This window comes from Uloborus diversus, chromosome 10 (assembly GCF_026930045.1).
Source record: "Uloborus diversus isolate 005 chromosome 10, Udiv.v.3.1, whole genome shotgun sequence".
In the NCBI taxonomy this organism is placed as follows: Eukaryota; Metazoa; Arthropoda; class Arachnida; order Araneae; family Uloboridae; genus Uloborus; species Uloborus diversus.
In genome coordinates, this window is record NC_072740.1 from 126818287 (window position 1) to 126841021 (window position 22735).

At 33.1% G+C, this 22735-nt stretch overlaps 1 protein-coding gene across 1 annotated transcript in view; it reads left to right on the forward strand.

Annotated features, from left to right (window-relative positions):
• LOC129231172 (uncharacterized) overlaps positions 1-22735 on the forward strand; it is a 227175-nt gene that overhangs the window by 2199 nt on the left and 202241 nt on the right. Inside the window, exons 2-3 of the mRNA XM_054865420.1 lie at positions 9514-9600; positions 20584-20784. Of these exons, the coding sequence (XP_054721395.1) occupies positions 9514-9600; positions 20584-20784 (288 nt within the window). The remainder of the gene's footprint in view (positions 1-9513; positions 9601-20583; positions 20785-22735) is intronic.

The following is a 22735-nucleotide window of genomic DNA, read 5'->3' on the forward strand; positions in this document are numbered from 1 at the left end:
GAAGTTTCAGATTTTTTAGTTTTCATGATTACCAACAGTTAAGCCAAAGTAACTTCTCGAGTGATAAAATCTATTGTTCGTTTTTAATTACTACTACATTTTTTTTTTGCATTTTACTTTACTGTATTTCATTTTGTTATGCAAAACTACAGTAAAACCTTAAGTAGTTTTTACTACCTTTTTACTGAATTCCAACCTAATCAAGACATTTCTTTGAATTTTATGTTGCCAGTTTTTCTATTTCTGTATACAGAGTAAGAAATATTAAACTTTTTCGTAAGATAATGAAAATACTGTACATTCTGTTCTGTTTTCTGCCCGACGATTTGAAAAACCTGTTAATTTCTAAAAAATATACCTCATGTTTATTCGAGATTTGTAACGTGCTGGTTTGCAGAAAATAATTCACATGAAAGCCTTTTAGCTAGAGTAGTTTCCTCTGTACAATCTACAAATATTGAGAAAATCAGGCGTGACAGGACTTAGTCAAAATAATTTGAGTCATTTATTGACCAGTTAAAGAAAAAAGTTAAATATATTTATTTAAAATCTTTGAAGTATTTTTTAATGCTGTTAAGAGTTAAGAAATACTATTAAAGTTCAAAATTCATTTTTTATGGCCATTGTCTGTGGTGAAGAACAAATGAAAAAGAAGTTTAAATTGTGAAAGTATTGAATTATTTTTTTTAAAAACTTCTTACAAAATTAAAAAAAACCCAAAAGTAGGCTAAATAATGGGTTTTTTAAAATTCAAAAAAACCCATTGGGTCCAACACAATTGCGTCCAATCTGGCCAACCCTGAAAATTAAGTATTTCAGTGCAAACTGACATCAACTTCAGATTACTGGTAGTACATTTTTAAATTCCTTTTTACGCAATTGTTCTCATTATCGTCTTTTGAAATGATGCTATTTAATTTACTTTTATGCTTCAACAAATAATTGAAACTAATAGTTCATTCTGTTGCCTTTCTTTTAAATAAAAAAAACTCTTTGCGTTACTAGTTGCGTGTTCTCAAAACTGATTTTTCCATACAAGTTTAGCTGTCGCAATACATAATATCTCTAAAAATTGCTTTTAAATGCATTGAAAATTTACAGGCTTGTTCTAGACGTTTTACTGAGTCCTACCTACCCATTCAGAAATTTTTAAGTTGTGACAGCTTTTATCGCAAGCCGATAGCATTTTTTAAAAATTATTTATTCGTAGGATAATATGGGGTAAAGTGAAATAGTGGGGAAAGGAGAGGGGGGGGGGGGGGAGGAATTTTCAGTTTTCAGCGCCCACTATCTGCAGTATTTCAACTGTGTCCACAGTTGATTTCAGTCAAACAATAAATTGTTCTAAAGATTAAGTTATATAATTTTACAAGACATTTTCAAAATTTACTACCCATATTGTGATATTTTGTGATTTATCAAACATATTTTTACTATAAAAAGTTTTTGTTATTATTGTTTTAAATATTAGTTGGAATGTACTGATGTCCATTTCAGTGCTAATTTAGTTAATATTAGGCTAGCTTTGATTTTAGAAAATTAATACAATTTGTTAAGTATAAAATATTTTTAAATCATTATTCCTTTTTGTTCGCATGAAATTCGCGAAACTTTCAGCTGACGAAATCGCCGATATCTTCATTTTCGCGAAAGTTACGGTTTGCGAAAATAATTGCCTTTGCAGTACATATACATTTATTTGACGAAAAACATTTTAAGCAATGAAATCAAACATATTTCAACAGAAAAATATTTTATTTTTCACTTTGATTTTTAAAACAAAAATTGTCTACTTTTTTTCGAAGGTACAAATTTACTGCCAAAAATGAAAAATAATATTTCAATGCAAGTTGTACATTTAATACAAAATACACTGTTTCTTCATGTACTTCCTTTCAGAACGAATTTTAAATTTGTTCATTTTGGAAAAGGTAAGTTACCTAAATTATTTCACTTTGCCCCACATTCCCCTACTATAACTGCTATAACATCGCGAATATTAGGGTTATTAAAAGATAAGTATTATCTGTTCCTGAAAAAAAGACGACAATTATTGACATCAAATCCTTTCAGAATTTTAACATACAGGAAGTCAATATAAAGGTGGACACAATTTCAAATTACAGTAAGCGCCGCTTAATGTGATCACTTTGGGACAAATACAATTTGATAACAATAACCGAAAAGAATCCAGGTGACACAAAATAATGTTTTTTTTTTTTTAAAATTAAGGTGCATTTATTTTGGCCACCTCAAGTTAAAATCACAATGACTCAACTGAGCACAGTTTTAAATTATTAAATTAACAGAATGGAAAATCTGAATTATAAAAAGTTAAAGCTAAATTATGCAATTTTTAATCACACAGTAATAGGTGAAGTAAAATATGACCGATTTCCCTGACATTCGTAAACCAGTTTCAAAGCACATTCAACTTTTTTATCTTTTCCCGCATAGTTTTGCTTGTTGTTTAAATTTTAACTTAACTTCGCTTTGCTTTCAATTTCGAAGCAATTCTTTAATAGTTTACAAAGTTATTGCAACAATGGAGGTCCAAAATCAATGCCTGCAACATGTCCAGCGACTGAATTTTTTTAGGTGCAAAAGAAAGTTTGCTTAGGGGGTGTCTGAGGTCACTGGGGGCGAACTTTCTATAGCTTCATTCCTAGAAAAATTTTGAACTGCCTTTGAAAACCACAAAATGCTACGCAGAAAGTTCGTCAGGGTTTGCCTATGTATTTCTGTTAATTAAGGAACAAAAACGGGGAAAAAAATTGAAAGTTTATGAAAAAGTGAAAACAATAAACGAAGACGCTGATTACAATATCCGACTTTTTTAACATGTGTTAACATACAAGTGTTTCGGGACTTCGTGATTCTGATAACATTAAGCGAATGATAACATTAACCGTGATCTCATTAAGCGACGCCTACTGTACTTTATTTTCTACATCACAGGTTCCCAAACTTCAGACCTTCGCGGAACCCCACCGGAAAAATTACGAACTTCGCGTTTGCCTCAATTGTAGGGAGTCCTCGCCCTCTGCTCGTTATCCGTTACCCGTCCCCAGAAACTGCAAGCACTTTCATTCATCGCAACCAATGCATTATTAATGCTTTTAATGTAATTATAATACTCAAAAAATATGCTTACCGTTAATACAGAAAACAACATCAACTAATTCCACTTGCACCGGTGTTACTACCTTGCTCATCGCTCTTGTTCATCAGTTCACCACTTATCAAGAGTCCAGCAGTTGCGGGTTCAGTATAGAATGCTAATAATTGCAATATGTTCTGAGCACTAAATATTTTAGCCCTTGACGATTTGACCAGAAAAGATGATTACCCAAAGTTTGATGACTGTGTGAAAATTTCAAGCGTCAAACGTTTACTTTCACTTCATATGATTTTGCTGAATAAACGAATGCATATTATGCGACAGATTTATAAAACAGTAGTACTCCATAATTATTAAAATCAACTGCAAACTATAGCATTTGATTTATTTCATACTTTGCTTGAAATTTTGAATGTTAACTATTAAATTTAGTCTTGAAAGTTTCGGAACAAGCGTTTTATTTGAAATATAATATCCCAGCTGTAAAAATGTGCCTCAATGTTTGCATTTTACTTAATATAGTTTCGTAACAATATGAACTTCGTCATGAACACAGAATTAAATAATGTGTAGTGTGTTTACTTCTGAGAGTTCTGAGGGGGGGGGGGGGGCTGCTGCGCTTTGCAAGTAGTTAAGAAAGAACTTTTTTTATTCCTCATAAATGTGCTTGCTTTTGTTACTGGTCCTTCAATCTCAATTATATTTCACGTTTTAGCTGGATAGCACTGCGGACCCCCCGGGGGTCCGTGGACCACAGCTTGGGAAACTGTTCTACACTACACCTTGAACTTGAAATCTGTAAATTAAATGTGATTATACAAAAATGAAAGTTTGCATTATGTTCAATATGTCCTCCTCCACCTGCTGCACGGATATCATCTAGACTGTTGCCTGATTCATCCCACACTCGATGAGGAATGTCTTTCGTCAATCACTTCACCGCTACTGTGACGGTTTCGTAGGTCATTCAAATTAAGGCCCCTATAGTGGAAGAGCCAACGCATCCGCCATTTTGGGGCAAACTTAATCCAGTACTTCGTAGCGATAGCATTGCTGCTGATGTTTACATTTCTTTAGAATGTGTTAAATTGAGTGAAATGGGTGGTTGTTCGGCTGTTAATTGTACAAACAGCTCCAGTAAAGGATTTCAGCTCTTCAGATTTCCAGCAGATGCAGAAAAAAAAAAGGATAAATAATAGCCCGCGAAGTGACTGGCAGCCTGGAAACGACGCCAACTGTTTCCAAAATTTTGCCATGTTCACCTTCGCTTGACGATCTCGTTCCTTGTTTGGCGAATGATTGCCAATAAAGGTAGCTTTCCCTGTTGCACGCTTGCTTCAAAATGGCGGATGCATCGGCCTTTCCAGTTATAGGGGTTCTAATTCAAATCTCTGGTTAGAGATGGTGCGTGAACAGTATTTTTCACATGAGGAAAAATAGCAGGGTGTGAGATCAGGGTTAATGCAAAAAATGTTATGTTCCATTAGTCGCTTACAGTTGATGCAGTTAGTAAGTAATTCAACAACAACTAACGCTACAGCGTAGTATAGGGGAGACCGGGGTTGTAGGCGAACTTTTAAACTTTATTTTTTTAAAGGTTGTAAATGATGTAGAAAAACTTTTTTCCCTTCTATGATCTGTATAGTATCAGCAATAAAGACGTGTATTTATTTTGACACTAGAATAATTTGTGTATTTTTTACACTATTTTTTGTGAACTATTGCAGAGTTCGCACACTTGCCACTGCATTTTCCCCATTCTAGGAAAATGGGCGCTTGTCTAAGGTTATTAGCCTATCCCATATCATCATAGGAATTGCATTTTTCCCATTCTAAGAAAATGGGCGCTTGTCCAGCACATTCCTCGTGGACCGTGGATCCTCATGTGACATTTACATTGTTTATGTGACACAATACACTGTATCCAGTTTTCTCGAAATTTTCGGTTTGCATCTTTTGATTTTTAGCTGTTTTTTTTACTGATTTTCGTTTTGCTGTAGCATTTCCATCTTCCTCAAGAGTTTTTTTGACAGAAGTATCAGTGCAGACCACTGCACAGACCTGTTTCGTCTCCCACTGTTTTTGGGTAATCCCTCCTGCTTTAGGATAAGATGGGCAAGTAAGTTTCGAATCATGTATGATTAAAAAATGTAACTTTAAACGTACAGTTTAAGAATCTCCCTGAATTGAGTCTCAAAAGTGTATGGACACCTGAAATAATTTCCGATATCATAAAATTGAAGGAATATTTAAAAAAAAATAACTATGAAATGTATTTAAAAAAAATGAGTTTTTGTTTAGTTGGGAAATTTTTTAGCACGCACTGGGAAAAGTTGTCCCTTTTGACTCGGCTAATTGATTATAATAAAAAATACAATGTTTAAAGCATGAATAATTAGCATATACCGAAATTCCGTAAAAGTGCTTCGGTAAAAGTAAATCTATAGTCGATTTACTTTTGATGGCAGATTGAGGCCCTTCGAATGGCAGAATGTAAATTGGTTTCTAAAGGGGTTGCGTATTGACTTTTCATCATTTGCAAACCTATTGGGTGGGTGGGACCCTAAGGGTTGGTATCCACTCTTTCACGTGGCACTACTATGGGAGAATTCTCCAACGGGGGTCTGACGAACTGGCACCGATCAGCAGAAAAATTTAACCTGTCCTCAGAGATTTTTTGCTCGCACACGTAAAAAAATTCATTATTGAAAAAAACATAATAATAACCCTATTCGACATCGTGCTGTAGAATTGCAACCCTTCTTCTAATTGCACATGCTACTGGCGAGGTTACATATAAATATACAAAATAGCTGTTTCAGTGTTAAAAGCCACATTGCTCTACACTTTATAAACCGCTATTGATGTTGAACACCGTATCAAACAAACTAAAGCCATATTTTATTAAATTTCATTATAGTCTGTCATTTTTGTTGGTCCCTGGAGCTAGGGGACACCTAAGCCGGGCTTCATGAGCCTAAAGGTAAATCAGGCTCTCTCTATATTACAATAATCACTCTCTCTTATCCCTTTCTTAACAATTAAATTTTTTTTATAACAGTTCTTTAACGCCAAGTAAAGTTTTATTTATATATTTTTAATTCATTTGTGCCAGATTTATTATTTTAATTTAAAAAAGGAGAAAAACCCACAGTCGTTCGCAAAATGTTTTCAAACATTTCACGGTCCCCGAGTAGAAGGTTTTTTTTTTTGAATTTATTGAAGAAAATGAGAATAACATGACCGGTTCGTAAAAAAAAAAAAAAAAAAAAATCACATGTTTCTTATGGTCTGCAAATGAAAGGAAAAGAAAAAAGCAAGAAAAAAAATCATCATCTTTTTTTTTTTCAGATTTTTTTTTCAAAAGCTCTTGCCCATCCGTGGGTCGGAAAAGGTTGAGTAACGTTGATTTAGATTACTTTTGACGAAGCTGTGACCAAGGGCCACAGAATGAATATTGTTGGTGTATTACTTCTTAAGCTTCTAAAATAATTGGGTGTAGTGCGATTATTTACCTATATCAACCTATGCAACAGAATGAATATCTCATCAAAAAACAACCCTGTTGTAAAATTTTCCCCGCCAAGAAAACCTTTAACTTTTCCGCACAAAAAAGAAAACCTGCATCCTAAACCCAAAAACCCTCAGCTATAAAAAGTTATGATATCTAGTTTGCTCGCCAAGTATCTGCCAAACTATCATCCTCCCTCTTCTAATTTTTTATCACAGCTACTTCCATTAGAACCTCCTCCCACCTTCAACTCCTCAGAAATATGGATAGATCTTTTAAATTGTTTATCTTTTTTGGCGGGAAGCTTTTTGCTCACCAAGCAACCACTTCACTTTGAAAAGCTTCCCGCCAAACAAGATAAACAATTTAAAAGATCTATCCATATTTCTGAATAGTTGAAGGTGGGAGGAGGTTCTAATGGAAGTAGCTGTGATGGAAAAGGAGAAGAGGGAGGATGATAGTTTGGCAGATACTTGGCGGGCAAACTAGATATCATAACTTTTTATGGCTGAGGGTTTTTGGGTTTAGGATGCAGGTTTTCTTTTTTTGTGCGGAAAAGTTAAAGGTTTTCTTGGCGGGGAAATTATTACAACAGGGTTGTTTTTGATGAGATATCACATCTTTTTGCATTGATATTATTACTTTGTCTGTATTTTTAGAATTGAGAACTTCAAGTCATAAAATTTTCATTTTTTTAATCGGGAGATTAAATAAGTTATATCTCCGGAGTACCTACTACCATCTGCATCAAAATTTTTTTTGTAGCATATTTAAATCATTCTCTTGCTATGTAGAAAAAAGTAGAAGGGTGTTTTTTGTTTTTTTGAAATAAAAATACAAGTTTTCTATTGCTTTAAATCCCTTTTAAGCTTAAAAAAGGCCAAAAACTTTTTAGAACAATTAATACTGGACTCTCAAAGGATTTGTATCAATATTTAATCGCTAAAAAGGTGTTTACTTTTGAAAAGAACTATGCAAAAACCTCCGTTCAGAAAATAAATCAATAAATAAATAAAAAACAATTTTGATTGAAAGTGTACTAAATATTAAGAATAATAATTTGAAGAATAGTATAAAAAATATTTCTAATGGCATTATTTAGCTTTTTTTTTTGGACAATATAAGATGGGGGAAAAAAAAAGAATAATTACTATTGAAAAGTTTTCATAGCCTAAATTTGTTTGGATTGCGTAAAACCTGACGATGAAATGAAAGGCATGCTTGTGCGGACGGCATTTTTAAAAAAATTTACTATTTGCTTTGTATCAGAAGATGAAAAAGTCAGAATTTCTATCAATAAGTTTCAAAGAGGTTTTAAAATATACTTCAATCAGCAAAAATAATCTTCTTCAGAAAAATCTAGAGCTGTGGAGTACTTACTGTAAGTGTCGAAGTTCATTGTAAGGTGAAACGTAATCCAAACAAGATTATGCTAAGGAAAATTTTCAACAGTAATTTTTTTTCCATCCTTTAATGACAAAAAAAAAAAAAAAAAGCAAAATAATTCCATTAAAAATATTTTTTATACTATTCTTCAAATTATTATTCTTAATGTTTAGTACACTTTCAATCAAAATTGTTTTTTATTTATTTATTTATTTATTTTCTGAACGGAGGTTTTTGCATAGTTCTTTTCAAAAGTAAACAACTTTTTAGCGATTAAATATTGATACAAATCCTTTGAGAGTCCAGTATTAATTGTTCTAAAAAGTTTTTGGCCTTTTTCAAGCTTAAAAGGGATTTAAAGTAATAGAAAACTTGTATTTTTATTTCAAAACAACAAAAAACACCCTTCTACTTTTTTCTACATAGCAAGAGAATGATTTAAATATGCTACAAAAAAAAAAAAAAAAAAAGTGCAGATCGCAGTAGGTACTACTATAACTTATTTAATCTCGCAATTGAAAAAACATAAAAACTGGCTTTAGATAAAGAGTGGCAACACCCAACTGTTTATAGAATACTTTCTGTCGTTCACACTGAAAGAGAAAAATATTAGCTTGAAATTGATACCGAATTCAGCTTAAATGGTTGAAAAATAAAGAAATCAGAGATTTTCTGAATTCATGCCAAAACGGTGACTCCAAAAAAATGATCAAAAGTCGAATTTTTGAAAAAAAATCTGAAAAGCGTAATTTTCATTCAAAAAATCTAAAAAAAGTAATTTGGGCTTTTCTTATAGATATCTATTTGTAAAAAAAAAAAAAAAAAAAAGAATGCTAAAAATTAGAGACATGACGGCACGGCCGAGTATTTACTTTAGGCGATTTGACGTGGAATGATCCTAATTGGTTTTTGAAGATTGGAAGCTGGTGGTGTGGTTTGAAACATCGAGAACACATATCCTGCATGTGTAGCATAAGGTTAAAATCAGGGGTTGGGAGAGTAGATCACTGTATACCCTAGATGTCTTTGAAGCAGGAGTGCCCTGGTGTCGGAACGCGTACCAGTAACACTTGTCTTCTGTTGTGGGGTGCAGAATTACACATTTTATATTCAAAAGCATGGAAAAGCTGGATAAATAGTTTCAACTATCTAAAATGTTTTCATAACTTAAGTATAAATTCCAGAGTAAGATAATTTAAAGTTATCTTTTTTTTAAAGTTTTATTATAATTTTAAAAAAATGCTATTTTAAACTTTTGCCCCCTGAGGATTTATTTGCAACATTCAAGGTATACTTTTTCATTTAATCATGATTTAAGTGATATGAGAGGAAAAACGGTAAGTTATATTTGATGGGATATTTTTACGAACAAATACTTATCCATAAATAATTGATCCGTTAACACCGTGGAATTCCCGAAGACTGTTTCAAAAGTGCTTTTTTTTTTCAATATGTTATGACACAATCGTATTTATTTTGCTTTTCTTGTTTTCAGGAATCTCTATCTGTCTCGTTTTGGTCGTTGTTCACCACTGCTATGCTCAAAACCTTAAATTCAGCTGCCCCGACAAGAACCCCAATGGTTAGTAGAATTGATAAGTCTCAATAATGTAGCTTGTTATGTTTTCAGCAAAGTCATAATTTTTCATCTAAAGTACTTTTAACTAGCAATGCATACGCTTAGAAAATTATTGATTAACAGAGAAAAACTAAATGTTGAGTTTTTTAAAAACTTTGGTGACATTCGTTTTACATACATTTTTGTTCTAAAATTTTCTCTTATTTTTTATTTCTTCTTACTTCGAGTCTTAATGATCTAAATACTGAACTTGACTAGATACGTAAATTGATTTGTAGAATTTCAACATCAAAACAATAAAGCAATATATATATTTACAACTTCTACCATAATCGCCCTGTTAATATTACAGTGGAACAGAGGATTCCATACCCCCTTGGGCGATGGACCACGGTATTTAAATCCTACGCAACACTCCTAGAACGAGAGCCCCCAAAGCAGTTGAAAAAACCCCGGAGAATTAAACTTCCCAAAAAAGTTTAATGGACAGCTTGTGTCATGTCCTCCTTCCCCCACCCTCGTAGGCACCCTTATATATAATCATTTTTCCTACGCTAAGAAAAGACATGACCAATTATAGCTAAGTAAATGAAACATGGAAAATTTTAACTAAGTAAGTGTTTGCCAGCTTTTTTTAGGCCATTACTATTAAAGCGGGTAATTTATTAGCAATTACCCCAAAAACGTTTATTCTAGAAATAAATTACATTTTTTACTTTAAACTATGAAAATGAATAATGATTTTAAGATAAATTTTAATCATTCCGATGAGTAAAAAAAACACCTGTTTCTTAGCAATTCGCTGTAAAATCAAGTAGTAGTCAATGAGGCGGTTGATACGATATCTTGATATTGCTTAGTTCTAACAATGTGTTTTATAGTTATTTCGGCCCCAGTGCACAGCTCCAAGTTTATCTTTTTTTATCAATCACTAATGACTATCGATAAGGTAGGTTTGATATGCACGATTTTTGATAACTGTGTTTCATGACCAAAAAACCCGATCCAATCCTGTTACTTATTTTACCCCTCGAGAAATCACTCTCTACCCCTTTGGGGGTAATTATCCCCTGGTTGGGTGCAGCTTTTTTAGAACATTATTCGTGTATCGTTCTAGGTCAGTTTGAACTTATTTCTCTCGGTTCCAACAATTACAAAGCGTTAACTACATTTAAATAACTCAATATTCAAAAGTTATATACGAAAGATAACACCGGTGAAGAAAATTTCAAACAAATACCCCATTTTTACAAAAATAGTGACATAAATTTCAACTTTGGATTTAAAAACTGGTTATTCTTTCTCCCAATGTGTTGGCTGACGTTCCTGGAAAATTTCCAAGAAGTAGATGAAGAATTTATCGGTTTTAATTTCAACTTTTGAATGTTATCTAAGTTTTCCTATCATTCTGTTTCCAACATTCTTCCGTTAATCAGTTTGTGTCTCTAGTTTTTAAAAGTTGCTTTATTATTTCAGAGGCTGGAATACTCACTGCTAATGTAGACGTTGCATACATTAAAATCCAATTCTGATCAATTTTCTATTGAAAAAAAATTCGTATATTTTATATCTGATCCATATTGAAGGTTTCTTCACAGTATTTTCCCCTTTCCTGATTCCCACAGCATTTTCCCCTTTCCTTCCACCCAAACTTATTGGTTTTTCAAAGTTGTATTGGTACAGGTAAAGTTCACTAGTAATGATATGATGATAATAATGATGTGTAGTGATAATGATAATAACAATGATATAGTGAGAGGTTAATTTCTGAGAAAATATTCAGTCATAATATGACATTAGTTTGAAGAAACTATGAGCTTATATTAGCAATTTAGCAAACATTCAATTCAATTAATTTTCTATCAATCAGGGTAATATTTTTTACAAAAATGCATTTCACAGATAAAATAAAGGAAAAGAAATTTCAAACAGAAGTATATTTCATCCTGTCTATTTGAAAATCTCCGATTGAGTAGGTGGAAGTAACATACATAACAATAGCCAATTTAGGGCCAATTTATAACATAAGTAATAACAAAAATAAATGCATAATCATACAAAGAACACATGAACACAACACAAGTAGTGCAAAAAGGTATGTCGAAATTTATAACAAAATCTAGGTATACTATTGCAAATATGCTACTTTATTCTAAATTAACTGCAGTAGAGTTGAGTATAAATTTTTTAGACTTTTCTTAAATACATTTCTACTATTAATGGTTTTTAAACAGTTTGGTAAGGTGTTCCACAATCTTGGTTCATATGAGTTAATGCCATTTAACTATAGATTTGTTTTTGCACTAATAGGTAAAATATTTTCAGTTTCTAATGGGGTAATCGTGAACCATTTCACGGATTGTTACTATTTCCAAATTCAAACCATTTATTACTAAATCATGGATAAAAATACCAACATTATATTTATAAATTTGTTCAACGGTCTTTAAAAAGCTTCTATTACTGTTACCAACTATATTATCTCTATTAATTATTCTGTGAAATATTTTTAAATATATTTATTGTATTTAAACTATTTTTAGTTGTTTGGCTCCAAGCAAGAACACCATATTTAAGAACCGAATATATCAAAGAAAAATATAAAATAAATAAAACAGCAGGAAGGAAATTAGACACAAAATTAATTAAACCTAAATTACGAGAAATTTTTTTTTAGACAAATTCGATTGTCCCAACGTAAGTTATTTTGAAGATTTACCCCCAAAAATTAGTATTCTCAACATGTTGATAAATTTTTCCAATTAAATTTTGTTCAAAATTATCATTTTTTTAATTTCCCATTGAAAAATAGTGAAATTAGGTTTTTTTTGGTAATTAGCAAACAGTTTATTAGAGATAAACCATGTCTTAACTTGCACTAAAATTACTTGACATTTATTATGTAAGAAAACTAAATCTTTTTCTCCAATAAAAACAGATGTTTTATCAGCATAAGATAGTATTAATGAGTTATTTGCAATAGAGAAAATGTTGTTCAGAAAAATGATAATTAACAGTGGGTCCAAAATTGATCCTTTAGGAACACCATGAGTAACAGTAAGCTATCTCGATTTTGTATTTTACATATAAACGTATTGTTTTCTATTCCTTAAATAGTTCTGGAACAATTTAAATGCCCCCCCCCCCTCTTCTACCGTAAAACTTTAATTTGTGCAACAAAATATTGTGGCCAATAACATCAAAAGCTTTTATAAGATCAAGGGAAAAAAAAAAAAAAACAATATTCTTTTTAATATCAATTTCTTTCTGAATATAATCAATTGCTCGAATTATAGCTGCTACTGTTGATTTATTTTCAGTGAAAAAATACTAGTTATTAAATAATAACGTGTTATTATAAAAGTAGTTCCAAATCCTTGTATAAATTAATTTCTCTAATTATTTAATTTTAGTGAATGTGCAAGCAGTAGAGATTGGTCTATAATTTTTAATATTCTTAGGGTTACCTTTTTTTTTTGAAGATGGGAACAACTTTAATAATTTTTAAATTATTAGGTATTTTAAAGTCAGAAAAAACATTATTAAATAACATAGTAAGTACAGGAGAAATCTCATCATTGATGTATTTTATCACTCTAGGGCAGCGGTTCCCAACCTTTTCCCCTTTGTGAACCCCTTCCAAACTCCGAAAGAAGTTGGCGAACCCCTTGGGTACTGGGTAATGAGTAACAAGCAAAAAAAAAAACAAAAAAAAAACGTGTACGCCCACACGCATAGACAATAAAATTTGGAAGATTTTTTAAAGTCTGATGCTGCTCCGTAGTTTATAACAAGAACGAAAACACTATTACAAAATACAGAATTACAAATATTGCTACGAACGAAAATGATCGCTAAAAATGAATACAAAACAAATTCACTAGAAAATAAACACAATGATTTCTCTGTGTTTAGCTTCAATTTGAAAAACTTTCGAAAAATTTTTGAAAATGGGATATTTGTGGAACAAAGAGGCTCAAAAAAAAAAAAAAAAAAGTTTGGCTGAAATTTTTATGACACTAGGGTACATTTATCTCTAATCACTAAATCAGAAGTCAATTAAAGAATGATCTTTAAAATACCTTTCAGGGAACTCTCAGATTAGCTGAATGAACTTTGTTTCTTACAGTAAAATGAGAAAGATCTCTAGGTTTAAGTCTCCTTAAAAAGGACTACGAGCTTAGCTGTTTGATAAAGATATACTGCGTACATTAATTGTTTGATTGCTGAAGAATTTTCCTGTAATTATGCTATAAGTGAGGAGTAAAATGCGTATATTGAAAAATAATAGAAGCGCCGATTTTCAATTCAGTCGATTCCCGACTTAGGTGAGGGATGCGTTTCAAGACCCCCAGCGTAAGTCGAAATTTCGCGTTGTAGAAAAAGGTATGTATATGTATACCATTTTTTTTAACATACCAAATTCTTTCAAGCACTTATAAATACCACTCAAACTGCTTTTCAGTATTCCTCAACAATACATTAGTTTCTTACACAAAGAACTGATCTTTTATCGTATTTAAAAAATAAAAAAAAGCTGTTTTATTCAGTATAAAATACTTAAGCTGCACAAAATGATCAATGGGAGAGAAAGACATGATATAAAAAAACACAGCACGCATAGTATGAACTAATAATAAAATGCTGCTCTATGATAGTACTGTACAATAGATACAGTAATAATATTTATGAGTTAAAAATAAAGATGATGATTTACGCTCCAAGGTCAGATCGTTATTCTTATCTAGTACATTTTTAAATACGGTTGATCCAACTTTTATTTTATAATGTTTCCATTTATGGCAGCAGCCTCTCTTCCTGATCTCTTTAATCCATGATACAAAAGCGGCTTCCATTTTCATAACAGTACGAGGGGGGACCCAAAAATAACCGGATTTTTGTTCTAAAATATTTATATATTAGTTTATTCCCAAAATTTCTAAGTCTCCTTCAAAGTGTTCACCCTTAGATGCAATACACTTGTTAATTCTTTTTTCCACTGTTAGAAGCTCCCCTGGAACTGTCTAACTTTGACCATGTCCAGTGCCCTTTTGCAAAGCAGTTTTTACAGTCTCTACATCATCAAAACGCTTCACTTTAAGAATTTTTTCATCTTCGGGATCAGGAAAAGATCACAGGGGGCTAGGTCTGGCGAATACGGGGGTCGAGAAATGACTAGCCACCCCTGAGAGGCCAAGTAACGGTTAATAGTGAAGGCTGTGTGTACGGGAGCGTTATCATGGTGAAGGAACCATTCTTCCGATCGCCCGCACGAGCTCCAACTCATTCTTGTTTCGTCTAAAGTTTCGTCAATCGTAAAACAACGACTCTCGTTGATTTTTTGGCGGATTTTTTCAATGTTTTCATCATTTCGAGACGTTGAAGCGTCAGAGCGAGCATGATCTTCAACATTCATGCTACCAAGTTTAAAGCGTCCAAACCACTCGAAAACTTGTGTACGGATCATAGCATCGTTCTTGAAAGCTTGTTGAAGCATTTGGTAAGCTATTCAATTGCCGACTTTTCGAGCAGGAAGCAAAATTTCAATTTTACAGTTTGTTCTTTTTAAATCAGCCATAATGAGTTCGCAGGCGGAAAGCAACAACACCTGAGAAAACCAACACTACGATCAGACGTTATCAACTAAACTGACGCCACTTGCACAGCTGGTTTGCGAAGGTCTCTACTTGAGCCATCTAGCTGGAGAACACTCTACTACATCCAGAATTGGCATCGCACCATTTGTCCGATTTCTTTTGGGTCCCCCCTGGTATTAACTTTGCTTAGACATTGCTGTGTAAGTTTCTACATTGAACCCAAGTTCTGAACGTTTACGGATCTCTTTTTGTTTTGACTTTTAATTGTACGTATGGAAGATTCACTCATACTTATTGTCGTGCTACCGTCGACGTTTTGTAGTTGTTCAAACATATCGAGAATTTTAATCTTTTTTTTGTCGGATATACTTATTCTTCCGATCTTCAATCTTTCGATGAAACAGCGTACTAAGGTGCCGTTATAATTCATGAACTTTAATATTTGGAATGGGGGAAAAATGAAAAAAGCTGAATGATTATTTGATGCACTAACAACGCGATGTACAGATTTGTATGGTGTGGGAATTATTGCTGTCAGTGATGCTAAAGGGATTTAATAATATTCACGAAATCAATATTTAGTGGCCAATAGCGATGCCGATACTTCCTTAAAAAATTCGTGTTGTAGACGAGGAATTCACGTTAGCTCTAAAACTTGTTACTCGTGAAAAATTCGCGTTGTAGCCATTTCGCGTAAGTCGAATCGCGTTGTAGTGGGAGTCGACTGTATACGCATTTACTCCAATTTTTACACAATATGTAATTTTTACCAAGACAAATATTTTTAAGCTCACTTACTACAAGAGAAATTTTGTACAAATTTTAAGTTACATGGTTAAATTCCGTTGATTTTTTTTTACTGTGTAAACCTTACATTGCCAAACTTTCACCCAAGACAATTTTCTGTAATAATTAATTTTTCATACTTCCTGTGGTATTCTTGGATAGCTAGCCATTCTTTACCTTTTCCGACAATAGAGCTCGAAGTGAATTGTAGTCAATGTAGTGTGAAAATCATAGCAACAAACAACAGCGTGATCTCACTTCTATGCATTTTTGACTCAACACAAGAGAAGAGCGATAGCTCTTCGTCGGACTCAAATGGTAAAGAAACTAAACATCAAAATATTTTAGACGCTCGTATATGCTCCATGTAATGTTTTCATCGTGTTTAATCAATCTTTCCGATCAAAAGCTTCTGAGGAAACAAAAGCTTTCAAATTATTTCATCTGAGGACATTGTATTCATAAATACAGCTTTTTCAGCATGGCTTCAGGGCTATCATTGTGAATGGAAGCGCTAAAACTGGCACTTTGCAGTGACGGAATAAACTATTTAAATGTAAAATATGTCAGGAAGTATGCAAATATTTTCATGTTAAGAGTATCGAATGTGCGAGAGACAAATGAATAAAAAAGGAGCAAAATTTGCCTGAAACCACTTGGACATGAAACTACACCAGAAACAGGCATGTTAAAACTCCGCCATTACAATATTTTTTTCGCGAACCCCCTGAAAACCACTCACGAACCCCCAGGGGTTCGTGAACCACTGGTTGGGAACCGCTGCTCTAGGGTGTATTCCATCATGACCTGCACTTTTTTATGGACTTAGTTTATTAATTATCATATAAAGCTCAGTTGTAGTAATTTCATTAAGATAAAAAGAGTTAGGCACTGATTCCAAATACTCTAAATACCCTTGGAATGAGATATCATTAGAAACATCAGTATTATTAGCATTGATTAAATTATCAGTTATATTAAGAAAATAGTTAATTCAAGAGCTCAGCCTTATCCGCATCATTCCCAACAATTACATCACCATAGTTTAAATCTCCAATATCGCACTGCTCCATTCTTTTAACATTGATATTAATTTTCTTTAAATTATTCCATATAACTTTAGTTGATTTATCAACGGAAAATAAATTGCAATAAAACTGCTTTTTCACTCTTTTAATTTCTTATTTGTCCTATTTCTGTAAGTCTTGTATGCCGATAAATCGTCGTAATTCCTAGTGTAAATGAATTTCTGACAGAGTTTATTTCTGTATTTAGTTTTTTTTAGTAAGTAATGTTTATTCAACACTTTATCATTTTTTTCTTCTTTTTAAAAACAATAAAAAGGAAAAAAATGTCATAATATTCAGAAAATGTTTTCAAAAAAGTATTGTAGCTATCTTCAATGTGATTAAATATCAAGATAGCCATCCAATTTATTGCAGAAATAAAAAGTCTGAAATCTTGAAGAATCTGAAAGAGATTGCCAATTATAAGACCGAACAAAGGATCAATGCAAACATTATTTTCATTTATAATTATATGATTATTAAAAAATAATTTCTGATTTGTTTTAACAAAAACAGTAGATGATCAGAGATATCTGAGATAATTATGCCAGCAAAAATTTCCTTATTAAAATCAACAGAGCTAAAAGCGATCGAATCTTGCAGTGTAAAAATTGCCCAAGTTTTCGTGGTTAAGGTCAAAAAAATTATCATTTACATTTGTAGCAATTATATCAATTAAATTAGAAGTACTGTGAGTTATTCAAGTTGGTTTGTTAATATAATTTATGCAAAAATGGGATCTGAATAAGTCTTGTATCATATTAACATGGTAATTTTTTCTTTTTAGAAAATTAATATTAAAATCTCCAAAAATGCATATTTGTTTTTTGACTACTTTAGCATAATCATACAGAGAATCAATAACAGAAAAAAATGCAGTAAAGTCTCCTTTTGGAGGTATATAAATAGTTGAGAACACAACTTTATCAGATTCAACAGTGACAATTTCACAACACATGCAAAAATATTATTAAAGCTTTGTTTTACAAAAGAGCTACTCCTCCGCCAATTTTACTCATTCCATTAATATAATGGCAGTTGAAACCCCGCAAATATGTAAACCCGTCCAAAATACCCCATGTCTCAGTAATTCCAATTATTATGATATCATCAATTTCATTAATTAATGTCTTTAATGCAGCAACCTTACGTCCAATGCTTTTTGTACTAATGTGTAAAATAGTGCAGTATTTAATTTCTCCAAGTGTGTTAGTGTTGTGATTTACGACTTCAGTGCTCAGACTATCAATATTACAATATTTGGAGTTCATAAAGATTAAGCAAACGAAGGAAAACGAAAGGTCAGTTGAAAAAATAGAACTATTGAAGGTATAAGCAAAAGAAAATCAGCAGACATAACCCATTATCCAATTAAATAGTTTAGCGAAAAAATACATGAACCAGCGAAATACATAAAGCAACAAAACAAATATCACCTATAAAGACATATTATTTAAAGCAAGTCAACTAGTATTCTAGTAAAACGATTAAACACAGAAAACCAAATATAAATATAATAATAGCAACATTTAGTGAACATTTTTATCGGATGCCAATAAGCCAATGTAACATTTCATTTCGGATAATTTTCTTAGGACTTTAATGTTGCCTTCATGCTGTACAAGTATATCCCCCCTCCCTTTTGTCCAACAGTTGACTTAAAAACTTCTTAATTGCTTAGAAAAATCACTTCTAGCTCTAGTTAAGTTCCCAAAAGTAGATATACCTGTCGATTTTAAAAGTTTCTTGTTAGTAAACACTTTGTCCAGGTTTTGCATTCTCACAAACTTAACGATCAAAGGTCTCGTTATCTTTGCTGTTCTATCCGTGCTTTTAGTTAAGGATTCCCTTTGCCTGCCAATTCTGTGAATATTGATAAAATCTGTATGTAGTAGAGATAGATTGAATTTTTCATTCAAAAAATCTATTGCGACATTGTACGGGTTTTTCTTACTCGTTTCGACCAGTCCGTTTATTATTAGGGATTGTTTTCTATCATATTGTTCCATAACATCCAAGTTATCTGCAAGGCAATTTAATCTACATTGCATATTACTCACCTTATGATTAAGGTCACAAAAAAGGTCGTCCCATTTCATTTCCATTTTCTTCAGCTCATCATTTAACAGATTATTTACACGGTTGCACAACCTTTCTTGTGTAGAAATCATCAGTTTCGCATCACTTTTCAACTTGCAACTTAAGTCATCAAAATCACGTTTCCATACCTGTTTTAGCTTCTTGAGGTCGCTTGCACCATCACCGAAATTGGATGTTGTAGGTGTGGAGGCAGTTGGTCAATTTCACCTTCGGAGGCATTTTGTACTTCAAAATGCAGTAATATTATCAATTATGTATAATAATGTTACATGAGGTATTTATACTCAAAAATTGACCTCCATTTCCCCAAACTTAAAAAAAAATACATGTAAAACATATATTTACCACGAGTGAAAAAACAATAACATGCAACGTATTCGATTGTTGACCTTTACGAATGGCAGAAACCTTTTTTTAATTTACCGTGTTTACCGTGTTCATATTCTAGCAACTGCAGGGGGGGGGGGAGAGAATCTAACATTTTATTCTTCTTAAATTTTTTTACATTCAATTCTCTACAGAAAATCAACCACAGAGAAAAAATTCTACATCCATTTCCGAGTCACAACTGACTACAACTGTATTATGTCGAGGACTGCATACTAAGTGCCTTGCCTCCATTATTTTTTATACCGATAGATAGCAGCACCATCACCGGATCGATCAGTTAATGAGAATTTAGAACTAGACCAGGAGCTAATAGCTACCTGGTGCTAGCACCCCCAGAGGTATCGTTTCACTTGGAGGACATTGAGACCACGAGCATATTTAACGTCGCCCAGTCCCCTTTAATGACGACGGTGGATCTTCGACCATCGAGGTTCAAAACGCAGGACCCTCCGGCCCCGAATCCGACACTCTACCGATCAGGCTACCACGGCCCCCTACATCCATTTAATAACTAGAATCTTTTTCTTCATCTAGACACTCCGCTGCCACTTACCGTCATCATATTCTAGCAACTTAATTCTTTTTTTAAAGTTTATTCTCCTTTAAATTTTTTTCTATGTATTCTTTAGGGGCCGTGGTAGCCCGATCGGTAGAGTGTCGGATTCGGGGCCGGAGGGTCTTGAGTTCGAACCTCGATGGTCGAAGATCCACCGTCGTCATTAAAGGGGACTGGGCGACGTTAAATATGCTCGTGGTCTCAATGTCCTCCAAGTGAAACGATACCTCTGGGGGGTGCTAGCACCAGGTAGCTATTAGCTCCTGGACTAGTTCAAAATTCTCATTAACTGTTCGATCCGGTGATGGTGCTGCCATCTAACGGTATATAAAATAATGGAGGCAAGGCACTTAGTATGCAGTCCTCGACATAAAATACAGTTGTAGTCAGTTTTGACTCGGAATCGGAATGTATTCTTTACTGAAAATCAAGCACTGATAGAAACGATTCCATGTCGATATTAATAATTCGAAAACTTTTTTTTATCTAGACCCTCTGTTGCCACATTTACCGCCATCATTTTCTACTAACTTGAGGCTGAACTATGTGACGGAGAGGCGGACGGTAGAAGTGCGGCAATTTGTCAAGGGATCGAATGAAGCCATAGAGCTAACATCAGCCGGCAGACAAGTCAAGTATATTCACCGACCAGACAAGAAACTTCTTCTCACGATAGAGTATGACAGCGATGGTGAGTGATTTTTAGTACTTAATTTTTTAGTACCATACTGCAGTTGGAAGGTAAAAGGCAGTATCTGCAGAAATGGGCTTTTCGGATATTTGACGAAACTTGTTTTGGATTACATAACAACAAGAGGGGAATGTTAGAATTTGACTTTCTTGCGTGCTTAGTCCGTTACGTTTTTTTTCGTGTACCGGGTTAACTTGTACATGAGTTACCAGTTAACCCGGGTGCCTGATTTCATGACGTTTGATGAAGTCTGTGGTGAATATCCATAGAACGTTTTCATATACGATCGACTAACCAGACATTCTATAGAACACTTCTGGTTAGTTCTTGATGAGCTGGCTAACCGATAGCTCTATTCTAACATGAACACATTGAAATCTATTTTTACCGAATGCACATGAGCGACAGTAGTAATACTAAAAAAAAAAAAAAAAAAAAGAGAAGGGTGTAAGGATCAATGATGAACTTAGACGCGATTGAATACTACACTATTATCAGGGGGGGGGGGGGGAGACACACACTATACACAAAATTACTGTCGTAAATAAAAGGTTGAATGAATGAAGAGGGGGGGGGGGAGCACTGACCTTCCTCTAAATGACGGGCCTAGTTACGCTGTTGAATCGTCAGGTTTGAAAACAGAATCAAAGTGAGAAAGTAACGAAGTAAATTTTGTGGTCTATAGTACTTCTTAAGCGTCTCTGTACGCTCAGGTGCAAGAGAGTGTTCAGTCTAAATATAATCAATGTAAATATAAAACCTTAACTTCAGCGTAAAATAATAAAAAATACTATGAATAATAAAGTATCATTTAAATTTCTTAAAAACGTTATTTATGGATTATTACTTTTAAACTTTGCTGTTCTGTTGCTTATCGCGTCTCTCATTAATTTAATAGTTTCTCTTTCCTATTTAATAAATCACTTGTAACAAGTTTTGTTGCCTCTGTATTCCCAAAGGGAAGACATAAAAACGTATTTCAGTACATTTATTCCAACAAAAATAACAGAGATCCCCACTTAAAAACTTCATCCTTAAACTCCTCTGCTGGAGCTTATACCCACAAGCACGAAATGTAAAAAAATTAGGAGTTTTTAGAGCAAATAGATATTTTACTTTCAAATTTGAAGTGCTTAAGTTATAATTAAGGCCAGTAACTCAAACTCAGTAACAAAGAAAATGAAATAACTAATAACGAATCGGTTACTTGTTAAGTGTTTTACGGAACACTGAATGGAGGATAGTTTTATCCATGAGTTTATGCTGAATCGTTAAGTATCTTCAAACTCGAAATATTTCTTGAAATAAGATTTGATACACCAGCACAGAGTAATACTTTTTGTATGACTGAACACATTAATCTTTAAAGTTTTTTGAATCGTAGAAAGGAGAATAAACAATTTACCATGGAATCACACGAGCAGGGGAAACTAGGGAGACTTGACCCAATTTTTGGTTTTTATTTTCCTTTTTTTTTGTAGAATAGCTAGAACGAAATAAAAATATATGTAAATAGTTATTTTGCACATTATTATGGCTAAAAATAATAGCATAAGTCTAAATAGAAATGGTACAAAACATTATATTCCTCAAGTGTGCCATATGGGTCAAATGTCCCTAGATCCAGGGGTGCCCATCCCCGCCAAGCTCAATGGCGCAAACTCCCCCCCCCCCCCCAAAAATTTTCTTGCTTTCGAACCGTGTTAAACATAACAGTTTTTAGTGTCTAATTTCCAGTCAAATTTACTGGGGGGGGGGGGGGGGGTAGCGCTAACAAATACCATTTGAACTGAAATATTGTTGGATTGTTGACCCACCTTGCTTTCCCGAATTTTACAATATGGATCTTGAGTAAACTAGCTTTGGGTACCCCTGTTTTTTGCTACATCTTATTTGCATTTTTTTTCTTGAAGCGTATGGATACTTACGGATAGATTGAATTCAACTTTCT